At 43.4% G+C, this 14098-nt stretch overlaps 1 protein-coding gene across 1 annotated transcript in view; it reads left to right on the top strand.

The window, feature by feature from the left end:
* Positions 1-6994: 6994 nt before the first annotated feature.
* Positions 6995-14098, top strand: part of LOC308418908 (uncharacterized protein C3orf20 homolog) — a gene marked incomplete at both ends in the record, with an annotated part of 40106 nt that continues 33002 nt past the window's right edge. The window contains 5 exon segments of the mRNA XM_080914435.1: positions 6995-7472; positions 8400-8537; positions 9300-9416; positions 10364-10496; positions 11362-11631. Of these exon segments, the coding sequence (XP_080770561.1) occupies positions 6995-7472; positions 8400-8537; positions 9300-9416; positions 10364-10496; positions 11362-11631 (1136 nt within the window).

Here is a 14098-nt window from a genome sequence, read left to right as displayed (position 1 = left end):
ATTCCCAGCCAGACAACATGGAGTGAGGAACGCGCACTCAGACCATCCGCCACCAGGAACAGCAGTGAGCCAGCGGTGATTGAGCAGTGATCCAGGGACACAAGACTGACAAGATGGCAAGAGGAAAGGGAAAGAACATACCCCAGGGAAACCAAGACAACCTGGCAACACCAGTACCCAGCTCTCCCATCACAGCAAACAGCAGAATGCCAAACATTCCAGAAAAAAAAGACGCAGACCTAAAATCATACCTCAAGATGATGATAGAGATCCTTAAACAAAAACTGGAGGAAAAGCATAAAGAATATTATTATTATTAGAAGCTTTCAAAGAGGAAACAAGAAAAACACTCAAAGAACTCAAAGAACTAGAGGAAAACAGAACCAAAGAGATGAAGGAATGGAAGAAGGAATTTAAAACGGAAATTGACACAATAAAGAAAACACTAAAAGAGAAAACCCTAGAGGTAGAAAACCTAAAAAAGAAATCAGGAGTCACAGATGCAAGCATTTCCAACAGACTACAAGAGATGGAAGAGAGAATCTCGGGGGCCGAAGACAACATTGAAAACATAGACAAAACAGAGAAGATGCAAAAACAAAAAAGCTCCTAACCCAAAATGTCCAGGAGATCCAGGACACAATGAAAAGACCAAACCTAAGGATAATAGGAATAGAAGAGGGCGAAGAATATCAACTAAGAGGCACAGTAAATATCTTCAACAAAATCATAGAAGAAAACTTCCCTACCCTTAAGAATGAGATGACCATGAGCATAAAACAAGCCTACCGAACTCCAAATAGATTGGATCAGAAAAGAAATTCCATCCCAATAAATAATAGTCAAAATGCCAAGTGCTCAAAGTAAAGAAAAAAATATTAAAAGCAGTAAGGGAAAAAGGCCATGTAACATATAAAGGCAGACCAATCAGAATCACACCCGATTTCTCGACAGAGACTATGAAAGCTAGAAGAGCCTGGACAGACATCATGCAGACCCTAAGAGAGCACAGGTGCCAGCCAAAGCTGCCATACCCAGCAAAATTCTCAATTACCATAAATGGAGAGAATAAGATATTCCAAGACAAAACTAAATTTACACAATATCTGACAACAAACCCAGCACTACAACGAATTATAGGTGGAAAACCCAATACAATGAGGGGAACTACATCCTAATAAAAACAAGAAAACTCCTAAGCAAGAAAACCAAAAGAAGAAAGACATACAGGTACAATTCAACCTCCAAAAGCAAAAATAGCAGGAAACAGCAACCACTATTCCTTGATATCTGTTAACATAAGTGGACTCAATTCCCCAATAAAAAGACATAGGCTATCAGACTGGATACATAAACAAAACCCAGCAATTTGCTGCATACAAGAAACTCATCTCAGAGACAAAGACAGACACTATCTCAGAGTAAAAGGGTGGGGAAAAAAACCTACCAAGCAAATGGCCCCAAGAAGCAAGCTGGAGTGGCCATTCTAATATCGAATAAAGTAGATTTTCAACCAAAAGTTATCAAAAGAGATAAGGAAGGACACTTTTTACTTATTACAGGAGAAATTTGTCAGGAGGAACTCTCAATTCTTAACATATATGCTCCAAATACAAAAGCACCGATATTCATAAAAGAAACCCTACTAAAGCTCAAAAAATACATTGCGCCCCACACAATAATAGTGGGAGACCGCAATACCCCACTCTCACCAATTGAAAGATCAGGGAAACAAAAACTGAGCAAGGACACTGTAAAACTAGCAGAGATTATAAACCAAGTGGAATTAATAGATATCTACAGAACATATCCTAAAAAAAAATAAAAATAAAAATAAATACACCTTCTTCTCAGCACCTCATGGCACCTTCTCAAAAACTTACCACATAATTGGTCACAAAACGAGCCTCAATAGATATGAGAAGATTGAAATACTCCCATGAATCCTCTCAGATCACCATGGTCTAAGGCTAGTCTTTAACAACAACAAAGACAACAAAAAGCCCACATACACATGGAAACTAAACAACGCTCTATTAAACAATAGCAGGGTCAAAGAAGAAATAAAGAAATTAAGGATTTTCTAGAATTCAGTGAAAACAAAAACAAAACATACCCAAACCTATGGGATGCAATGAAAGCAGTACTGAGAGGAAAACTCATAGCTCGGAGTGCTTCCAAAAAGAAACTGGAGAGAGCATACATCAGCAACTTGACAGCACAGCTGAAAGCTCTAGAACAAAAGGAAGCAGATACACCCAAGAGGAGTAGATGGCAAGAAATAATCAAACTTAGGGCAGAAATAGACCAAATAGAAACAAAAAGAACCATTGAAAGAATCAACAAAACCAAGAGCTGGTTCTTTGAGAAAATCAACAAGATTGATAAACCCTTAGCCAGACTAACTAGAGGGTAAAGAGAGTATCCAAATTAACAAAATCAGAAAGGAAAGTGGAGAAATAACAACTGAAACTGAGGAAATTCAAGAAATCACCAGATCATACTACAAAAGCCTATACTCAACAAAGCTGGAAAATTTGGAGAAAATGGATGAATTCCTAGACAGATACAAGATACTAAAGTTAAAAAAACAGGACCAGGTAAACCATCTAAATAATCCCATATCACCTAAAGAAATAGAGGCAGTCATAAAAATCCTCCCAACCAAAAAAAAAAAAAAGCCCAGGGCCTGATGGGTTTAGTGCAGAATTTTATCAGACATTTATTGATGACATAATACCAATACTCTCCAAACTATTCCACAAAATAGAATCAGATGGAACACTACCTAACTCATTTTTTGAGGCTACAATAACCCTCATTCCTAAACCACACAGAGACCCTACAAGGAAAGAGAACCTCAGACCAATCTCACTTATAAACATTGATGCAAAAATACTCAACAAAATCCTTGCAAACCGAATCCAAGAACACATCAAAACGATCATTCACCATTATCAAGTAGCTTCATCCCTGGCATGCAGGGATGGTTTAACATATGGAAATCCATCAATGTAATCCACCATATAAACAAACTCAAAGAAAAAAACCACATGGTTATCTCACTAGATGCTGAGAAAGCATTTGACAAAATTCAACACCCCTTCATGTTAAAAGTCTTGGAAAGAACAGGAATCCAAAGCCCATACCTAAACATAATAAAAGCAATATACAGCAAACCAACAGCCAACATCAAACTTAACGGTGGGAAACTTGAAGCAATTCCACTAAAATCAGGGACTTGACAAAGCTGCCCACTGTCAAGAAAACAAAACGGCAGCCAACATATTGGGAAAAGATATTTACCAACCCCACATCAGATAGAGGCCTAATATCCAAGGTATACAAAGAACTCAAAAAGCAAGATACCAGAGAATGAAACAACCCTATTAAAAATGGGGTACAGACTTAAACAAAAAGTTCTCAGTCAAGGAATATAGAATGGCTGAGAAACATCTAAGGAAGTGCTCAACATCCTTAGCCATCAGGGAAAAGCAAATCAAAACAACCCTGAGATTCCACCTCACACCAGTCAGATTGGCCAAGATCCAAAACTCAGATGACAACAGATGCTGGCAAGGATGTGGAGAAAGAGGAACACTTCTCCACTGCTAGTGGGGTTGTAAACTGATACAACCACTCTGGAAATCAGTCTGGCAGTTCCTCAGAAAAATGGACATAGTACTACCTGAAGACCCAGTTATTCCACTTCTGGGCATTTACCCCAGAGACGCACCAACATACAACAAAGATACATATACCACAATGTTCATTGCAGCTTTATTTATAATAGCCAGAAGCTGGAAAGAACCCAGATGTCCTTCAGTAGATGAATGGATACAAAAATTGTGGTACATTTACACAATGGAGTACTACTCAGCTATCAGAAACAATGACTTAACGAAATTCTTAAGAAAATGGATGCATCTAGAGAATATCATCCTGAGTGAGATAACCCAGTCACAAAAGAACAGACATAATATGCAGTCACTGATAATGGGATACTGACCCCAGAAAGCTCTGAACACCCCAGAAACAACTCTCAGACTGTGAAGTTCAAAAAAAAAAAAAAAAAAAGAATATATTTCAATTAAAATAGAACTGTATCACATCCCCCTTTCCTTCCTACAGCCCCTCCTAGTTTCTCTCCTATCTCCTCAAATTAATAACCTCTTTTCCTATATTATTGTTACATATATACATATGTGTATGTATATGTACCCACAAATACTTAATTACAACCTTATAAAAATGTATTCATATACTTTTATGTAAAAATGCTTAAAAATTTGTACATTTATCTTTGTTTTTTAAAATAAAGTTAAAAAAAGAAATGAGTTTATTTTAGCTTAGAGTCCTAGAAGGAAAGCCTATGTATGCATGCAGAAAGGGCAGGAATGGAAAGCTGACTGACTGACTCTATCTTATACACCTAAATCAGAGAGAGAGAGAGAGAGAGAGAGAGAGAGAGAGAGAGAGAGAGAAAAGGAGAGAGATTAGGAAGTTAAATAAGGCTATAAACCTTCAAAACCAACCCCCCAAGATACTTTTTCTAGTAGCCTGTACCTACTAAAGGTTCCCATAACCTTCCCCCAAACAGTGCCGCCAATTCAGGATCAAGTGTTTAAATACATGAATGAGCCTGGGGTATTTCTCATTTAAACCACCATGCCTACCAAGACCAAGTAGTGCAACTGGTATGTACATGGATGTGGGTCCAGTTGGTTCATGTGAAGTGTACCAGTGGTTGTATCCTCAGACAAACATGATTTCCTTCTCTGGCAGCCATCAGGTACCAATAGCTCCTCAGGGGGTAAGAAGGACCACATAATTCATGATTCCATTTTTATTAAATGTCTAGAACAGCCACAGCAGGCACATTGGGAGATAGGTAGCTCAGTTGATAGCTTGCTTGCTGTGTAAGCATGAGGAACTGGATTCGGCCCTCAGTACTATATTTGCCATGTGTGGTAGTGTGCTTTGTAGAAGGTAGAGTAATTCCAGTACTGGGAAGAGACAGATTCTTGGGGTTCACTGATCATCTGGTCTAGCCTGCAGGTGACTCCCAGGTCCCAATAAGATAAAAACAAGATGTGTGACTTTTGAGGAACAATACTTAAGATTGACCCCTAGACTCTTCATGCTTTCATGCATGTATGCGTACATCTTTGCATAACCAAGCATGTATACATTTATCTATTTGTATGGCATCCCTTCATAATTAACTTCAAATGGTAGGAACTAGTTAGGAGGATGGGGCAGTTTTACACAGTTAACATTGCATGATTTAAGGGACAGCTTAATCATCCTCTTTTCTTCATTTGAGTCCTAACTGAAGAGGAATGAGGAGGAGGAGGAAGAGAAAGAGGGTGAGATGATGGGAGTGATGGGGAAGAAATATCATCATCATCATCATCTGCCCTGTACAGTTAGGGTCGGGCCTCTCTGGCTTGCTGCCTTACTGCCTGAGATTCTGAATAAGGTCTTTGTTCTGTGAACTAATCATTCCAGAAGAAATCTATTTTTCTGTGTCTTCAAAGCTGAGAAATGGCAATGCCAGAGGTCAGCAAATAGACACAGAAAGCCACTTTGTCTTTAAGTCTGTAGAATGTTAGCTTTGTCCTATGGGACTCTCGTTGTTTGGGAACTCTGTTCCTGATAGATGGGCAAAGATAGCTCAAAGGCCAGGAAAAGTGGTGTAGTGTTTGCAAAAGTCCCCATGCTTTTAATCAAGGGCTCTGGTTCCTCGTCAGCAAAAGTCCTGGAAGTCAGGATGGAAAATAGAAAACAAAATGGCTGAACAGCTGCACTCACTGCTAAGGCTGGTGAGAGGATGCAGCCAACAGCCTGCCCTGTGCTCTTGTGGTTGACATCATTGTAAAGATGCTGGGATGGCTCTGGATAGAAGACAGAGATGAGCCAGCACTGAAGGACGATGCTGGAAAGGACACGGCAGTAAACAAAGTCCTACTTGAGTTTCTCTCAATGGACACTCCTGCACTTTGCCCCTCTGTAGAGGCTCACATCCTCATGAAGGCCCTCAGAAATAATCATTCAGGCATTGTTCTTATATAGCATAAGATCCAGAAGAATTTGTATATCATAAAATCCAGAAAATTTATGTTTTCATAAATGTGTTTTCTGCTAAACTCAAGGCCCCCCTTGAACACTGAGAAATCTTGAACAGCTCTGTTAGAGGGAAAATGCTTCCCACAGTCCACTAATGTAAGGCTGTACATTTCCACACTAACATCTCTGCTGTTGTGACACATCTTCCAGTCAACGGCATCTTTCGAACTGCACTTTCCAATTGTCAGTGTCCTAGAGCTGATGGGTATAGCCTGTGGTATCAGCTTTTGCATTGTAGGGTTGCACTGTCCTCCAAGCTTTACTGTCTGGCCTAGGCTGTGCAAGTTGAGTAATCAGATGCCCATCACAAGTTTGTGACCAGGAACCTCCATGTTTCTTGTCTCTGCAGAGAGCCAATGACATCCTTTTGTTTTTACAGGCTTTTATCAGTAGACCACAGGCAGATCTTCCACCCTCAGGTCTCTAACTACAAAAGGTGTGGTGAGACTTCCCTCCTTACCCTGGCCCTTTTGTTCATCTAGCTCCCAAGGTTCCTACCTTAGGCACTCAGTTTCTGTTACCCTCTCTGGAACTTTTCTGGACCTGTCCTCAACAGCAGGCCTATCCTAGTATAGCTCAGTCACATTGCTGTTCCTGGAAAGCTGAGGGAGGGGAGCAATGCTTTATTCTAGCATGAAAGAATGACCAACAACCTTCTCATCCTTCTGAGACAGAAACCGATGACTCAATGACCTTTGAGGGTAATTTCTGCATGTGCACTCCATCTTTTCCCAAGACTTCTCTGTAGGTAAGAACTTCTGACCCATCTCTTCACTTGTCAGAATGCTGAATCTTTACAGCTGAGTATCTGTCCCTCTCCTTTGCGATGGACAGTGTCACCTAGCAGTATGCTTGCCCAGAAGACATGAACCAGGTCAAAAGTAACCGAGAACTGTACCTGCAATACTCAGCCTCAGCTCCCAAACTGCTGGCTCACGTCTCCAAACTGCTCATTGTCTGCCGCAACGCAGGCATTTCCATCCCAAAAGGCATTAGGAATATTTTTGAGTTCACCTGGGAGGAGCTCATCAGCGACCCTGCAGTGCCCACTGCATCCGAGATCCCAGATCTGGTGATCACCTTTGGAACTCCAACAGTGGTGCTTGCAGAAGTGATCCCAGTGCAGGTCCCCCCCATGCAGAAGAAGCAGTCCCCTCCAGCCCCACCACCTCCACTACTGCTCACAGCCACCAGTGGGAACAAGAACTTGCCCCCCACCACCACCTCTGCTCGACTGATGCCCAATGGCCAAGATACCCTGCACAAGTTCCAGCGGCAATCCATCCACCTGTTGGCAGAGCTGCTTTCCCTGAAGATGAAGGCCATGGTGGAGTCTGCCTCTGGTAAGGCTGCTCACAGATTCCCCTCTGTTTCTACACAGCTAAGTAGTGTGTGTGTGTGTGTGTGTGTGTGTGTGTGTGTGTTGAGCATACATAATCTAGAATATTCTGTGGTCTGAAGGATATCGAGTGCTCATCTGATACTACAATGGAACATTCCACTGCTGACAGTGCATGATACTTTGCATGTAAGACAATATTCAGTCTATGTACAGGGTGCACAGGAAAAATCAGAGAATTTCTCCCATCCCCATATATCTCAGCATGTACAGGAAGACATTTCAAAACACCAACCTCCCCCAAAGCCCATAACCTTTGGTTCTAATCTTTGGGACAAGGGATGGGCTTAACCTGTGTAAGTATGCACTGGGGATGGGAGGGGTGGCCATGGGTCTGCAGCAAGAAGTATGCCTCCCTCTTCCCTATCAAGTGCCCTCCCTTTTGCCCCTCTGCTCTCCCACCTTTCCTTCCTTCTGGCCATTTACCTCTTGAATGCCCATTCAACAGTTAGAAAGGTTAGCAGTGCTGACGGGAGGAGTTTGGGGTGATGGTGCAGAGGTGGACGGAGCTTCACTGATGAGTGGAGACATGGAATTTGGCTCAATCAATGCCAACGGAATTCTAAGAGCCCAGTGTCTCCAAATTGAGGGTCAGTCTCACACTGTGGAAGAACCTGAAGCAGTGTCAGCAGCAGCCTCTTGGAATCCTTAGTGCTCAGCTATGAGCAAGCAGGGGAGAAGGGGGCAGGTAGGAGCAGGGGGGCAGACAAGCAGGTAGGCTGGGAGCACTCTGTCCAATGAAGCATGCATAACAGGAGCTCCTCCTCTTTACATCAGGAGTAAGTCTTCACCTTTACTTCCTGGGTCATTTGTAAAGGCAGAGTCATCTGTGCCAGGAGGAAAACATTGCCTTTGTTTATCCCTTCAACAGGTGCCAATCCTCTGGACATCACCAAGCGCTTTGTGGAGGCCAGCCAGCTCCTCCATCTCAATGCAAAGGAGATGGCCTTTGACTGCCTGACTGGCACCATTGGGAAAAGTTGCTTAAGTGCAGCTCACCTGGGGAAAGGTAGGTGTCCTCCTGTAGGGAGAAAGTGCAAACAGCGCTAACAAGAAGGTGATAGAAAGATAAAAACTACAGTCTGAAAGGCCAACACTCCCAAGGGTTGAGGTGGCTGTGGTACATCTCTAGATGCTGTGCTGCTGGCAAGGAGAGCTCATGCACCTCTGGCAGAGGGCAGCCTGTGTGTGTGTGTGTGTGTGTGTGTGTGTGTGTGTGTGTGTGTGTGTTGGTGAAAATGTCTGCACCTCACAACTCACAGTCTAGTCCCTCGGGCCCTTCCTAGGGTGTGTTTCTTAAAAGTCTGTCGTCAGGGTTTTAAAATTTCTAGTTGGTTGCAGAGTACTTGTTTAGGACATATGGTAAAGATGTCACAGCAATGAAGTCACTCCTCAGACTGCTGTTGGTCCTGGTGCTCTGTGTCTGAGCTCACCTGTCTATGGTATATGGGAGTCAGCTTCCAATGCTAGCCACAACTCAGCTCCATGAGTGCAAGTAGTCTTACAGGAATGTTTGTTACAGAATCCTTTGGAAAGGCAGAACGATTAGAAATAACTGTCCATTAATGAAGACAAATTATGGTCCATGCAAATACTATTTTGTAGTGAGCAACGAAATGAGGTTTTTCCTTACAAGACTTCCTGGTTGGTTTATGACTACAGGTAACTTTGGAATACCTGTCCACATGCTTAAAAGAGAAGAATACTTTACATTTTTGAAATTTAACTGAAGTTTCAAATATGGTAAAGAAGACTCACTCTTCTTCCTTAGAATCCATCATGAACATTTCTGCTATTGGAGTGAACACACCGTACCAACTGGTCTACCAGACTTCCACAGCCTGTCTGAGCTTCTCCCTCTCCACAGGAAAGGAAAGAGGGAAAAAAGGTGAGGAAAAAGTAGCGTCTCCAGTCACAGAGACTCAGCAGCCTGTGACACACAGGTCCTCATAAGCACTGTGGAGCTGCAGGATATCCAGTCATAGCCATCAAATTTGCATTGCATTTCCTGCGTGGCTCCCCCACTCCATCTAGCTCTTTAACTCAGGCAAGGTCCAGAATGTGGATGAGACAGCTCTGTCCAGCCACATCATCCGTGGGGAAATAGTGGTATTTGTATCCAAACTTATCAGGCTCCAGTTCTGTGTTCCAGAGGGACTACTATGTGTGGGCAGAAAGCGAAGCCACAGAAGACTCCCCTGCTCTGTTGAGAAAGTCCCACACGGAAGGGAGGGCACTTTAGGGAAGATAGACAGCAGATGAGAGGTAGAAGCTCCAAAGGGAAGGTGTGTGTGGAGGAGCCTGTTGAGAATAGGAAAGACTTCAGGACTTTCCTTCCATCCATCCTGCCAACTATGATGACAGATGAGCTAAACAGACAGGTGTGTGTGTGGAGGGGAGGGGATTGGGTAGTGAAGGAAGGCCAGGGCTGCCTTATGCCGCCCCTTTAATTCCCACAGAGATTGGAGGTAAGGATAGAAGTTGAGAAGCTTGAAGCCAATTCTTCATCCATCCTGGCTGCCTGTGTGACTTGTCTTCCTCATACATCACTGTTCTTGGTAAAGGGGACTGGTTATAGGGGACTGTGGAAACAACAGTGCTAAGGCCTAGGCCTACGTCATTGCTATTGCTGCTGTTCATCACTGTGCTCCTCAGTCTTTGAAGTACCTTTAATTATTGACTGACTGAGTTAGCAGGTGATGATCCCCATTATAGCATAGCACTAAAGAGCCTCCTAACACGGTCTGCAGCCCTTTCCAGGAGAGCATGGTACTCAAGGACCAACCTCTAAAGCCCACCATATCTGTATCTCTACCTCCTCACCTCTAACTATAGGCAAGGCAAAGGCTGCAGATGACATCTCGCCTCCACCCATCCAAGTCCGATCCCCTCCTGAAAACACTGTTGTTGAGTTGCCTGACCCCTGCCCTGAGGCCCGGGAAAAGCTGCAGGATATGTGTCGCCACATGTGAGTGCCTAGATATGGGGATGGTGTCCATAGGACATGGGACACAAGGAGAGATGGGTGTCACAGCTGCTATGTCAGCCCAGCTATGTCCTTTACATACACACACACACACACACACACACACACACACACACAAACACATACACACACAATGCACACACATACAGTACATAGTCCATCCAATTTACAGATAAGAAAATAAAGCCGTTCTGGAGCTCACCGTGCTCCTGTTCAAGTATCTGCGTCTGCAACATCCTCCCTCACCCAAGAAAGTCGATTGTGTGGCTCTGTGCAGTTCACAGGCTTTGTACCCTTAGTAGTAATTTTTTGGGGTATAATTTGCTAAGTGTTCAAGAAAAAAGATCTCTCTCAAAACAAACTATTTCATTCACATAGGCGATTCACAGTATATTATTTGCCTAGCAGAAAACCATTTCTCTAACAGCCCAGCTCATAAAGATTAACCTCTATTTCATATCTATGTCTTCTGGGATCGCTGGGCCAGGTCACAGGTAGGAGCAGCCACCCAGTTTACCTCCGTACTGTGACATGCTAGAATAAACCCACCTGGAACATGAGGATGGTAGGAAAGGGACAGTTTGTCCCCAGCCGCTCCCGAGTCCCCCTCTGAGCATAGCCACACTCTGTAGGTCCAAACAATCAGACATGGCTGACCTTCCCAGGACACTGACACCTTCTCACTTCCTCTTAAAAACACTGCCTTTGCATATGAGGAGGAATAGGATGTGGATATGTGCTTTAGGACAGGGGACTGGGGTGGGAGTCTTGGATGTTGGGAAGGGGATCTAGAGAATCTCTAGTGAGAACCGAGCGACTAGAAGATGAGTTCATCTCCTTCCCACAGAGAAGCTGAAAGGATCTTGTGGAGAGGGAGGAATGTCTCCTGCCCCATGATTTTACGAAACTACAGGTCAAAGATACCCTCTCATTTACTGTTGGCCTCCAAGGGGGGCTCTCACCATCCTCTCACGGCGGGGACTCAGATTACCGCTCCCACTCCTCAGCAGCCTCCCAGCCAGCATGCTCAAATGGGCCGTCATTCTCAAGAGTGGAAGGGGCCCAAGAAGCCCATCAAGCTGCATTACACTTTCTATGATGGCTCTTCCTTCATTTAATATCCTTTTAATGGGTGTCACTCTTTCTCCCCAACCTAGCCCCAGAGAACCCCTGGGCTTGAAACAGCTAACTGTTTGTTGGGGACTCTTGGTCAACTAGAAAAGCTCCAAGGGTAAGTGTTGGTTCAGGTCAGGCTCTGGAGGGACTGAGAAAAGACTGGTTCAGAGTAGTTCAAGTCAGCAGGAGTGTATCAAGCCCCTGATACTTGTGGGAAGCTTGTCTGTGCAGGCAGATCCCTGCCTTCAAGGCTTTGCCAGGAGAGAGGAAGCTACTGACAGGGTGGTTCGTTTTCAGTAGGAGGAAAAGTGAAATGTCTATAAATGGTGTGGGGAGGGTTGTTTCCCCGACCCTTCTTCACTAGTTGTTTTATCCTTGTGGCCCTTGGGCTTCACCTTTAATATTCCGGTGCTTGGAGTCTCTTCCCACTTGTTGCACATTTGCTTGATCTGCAGCTAAGCTTGGCCTTGGATGACTGAATCCTTATGTTGGGTGATGGCAGAAAGGACACATTTCCCCTACGAATCTGATGGCACTGTAGACCCTTTTACAAGAAATATGCATGTGTGTGTATACACACATGTGTAAATTGTGAGCTGCAGCTGCAGGGAACTTGTGGTTATGGTAAGCTACTGCTTGAGAGATTGTGGGGCACCCTTGCCCTTGTTCTGACTCTACTGCATTAATCAGATCTAACAATGTTTACAGGTTAGCTTTCCAGTAAGGGACTGGAGAAGGGTTACCTGGGATCTTTGTTCTTACCTGCCCCAGAATTTTGAGGTGCCTTCGGTGGAATCACCTTCTCTTATCCATTGCTACAGCAACACTCAACTTGACTCTTAACAGTGAGGGCATCCTGACAATAAGTCCATTTTCTCCTTGGGAATCACAGAGGCCAGGTCAGTTCTTATGTCTGTTCATTGCTGTCTTGGTTGACAAAACACCATACCAGGTACTTTTGGAAGGAAGGGTTTATTTTGGCTCTCAGTATGAAGGTACAGTCCTTGTCAGACCTGGTGGCAGAAGTGTGAAGTAGTTGTTGACATGTGTCACAGCCAGAAAAAAGATAGAAAGGAGACCCAGCGTTCTTGCTTCCTCCTTTTTATTCAATCTGGGGCCCTGGCCTGTAGGATGGTGCTGTCTACATTCAAGATGGGTCTTTCCACCTCAGTTAAATCTCTCTGAGAGGAAATATCATCACAAACACTCTCAGAGATTTGTCTCCTACATAATTCTTAATATCACTGACAGTACACGTCAGCCAGCCATCACAGTGACCCTGGCCACATTACTCAATCTGTGTTCCTTGCTTCTCTTGGTTATGTGATGAATGAGTTGGACCAAGTAATCTTAAAGAAGTTCTGTGTCACTGTATATAAGGGCAAAGCTGTGCCTTAGCTGTCAAGTCCTCCTGAGTGAATGTTTGGAAAGCTTTTCTTCAGCACCTGGGTTCTGTAGAAGGCTGGATTTAGATACCAGTTCTGTCTTTATACACAGCTCAGATAAAAAATGACAGGCTTTTGTGGTGGCCTGTTTCAGGCCATAGCTGATTTCAACCATCTGGTGCAGCCCTCAGAACCAGCTGTGCTGTTTCCATTCTTCACAGAAACCAGCTGGAATCCCCTGGTAACAGTGATGCTGAATAGCTTTGCATTTGCTTCTTTTAACAGTTAGTCACTGCAGCGTGTTCTAGTCCCTTTGCTCATTCCTTGGTTATCTTTTGGTGAGGCAGTTGCTAAGACTTGAACCCAAGGCTTCATTCAGTGTGCCAAACACACTCTACCACTGAGCACTGAGTTCTGCCTCTAATCCCAAAAGTTGTTAATTTTGATGTAGTCCAAATTTCCCAATTTTGTTGCTAATGCTTTTGGTTTCACATCCATGACATCACTGACAATTCTGAGGTTATGACATTTATCCCATGTTTCCCTTCTAACAGCTTTATAGATGAAGATTTTAATACAGGTCTTGGAGACATTCTGAGCCGCATTTGCATCTTGTATGAGCCAAGGGCCCATTCCTTTGCACATGGGTATTCTTTTGTCCCAGTGCCTTGTTGAAGAGACCACTTTTCCCTCTTTGGATGGCTGTAGAGATCTTGGCAAAAATAAATTGACTATAGATGGAAGGATCTATTTTTAGGCTCATTTTTAATTCACTGTTCTAATTTTGATGTCTATCCTTATGCCAGACCACATTGCTTTAATTATTAAAGATTTGTGGTAAGTTTTAAGTCAACAAGTGTTGTGAGTCCTCAAGGTTTTTTTTGGGGGGGTGGTATTTTCTCTTCTACTTCTCCTCATCCTCCTCCTCCTTTTGCTTTTCCTCCCTCCTCCTTCTTTCTTTCTTTCTTTCTTTCTTTCTTTCTTTCTTTCTTTCTTTCTTTCTTCTTCTTCTTCTTCTTCTTCTTCTTCTTCTTCTTCTTCTTCTTCTTCTTCTTCTTCTCTTCTTCTTCTTTTCTTTTTATT

This window comes from Micromys minutus (genome assembly GCF_963924665.1).
Source record: "Micromys minutus genome assembly, chromosome: 3".
Lineage (NCBI taxonomy): Eukaryota > Metazoa > Chordata > Mammalia > Rodentia > Muridae > Micromys > Micromys minutus.
The sequence above is the reverse complement of the archived record's forward strand: the minus strand, read 5'-3'. Positions and strand labels throughout refer to the sequence as shown.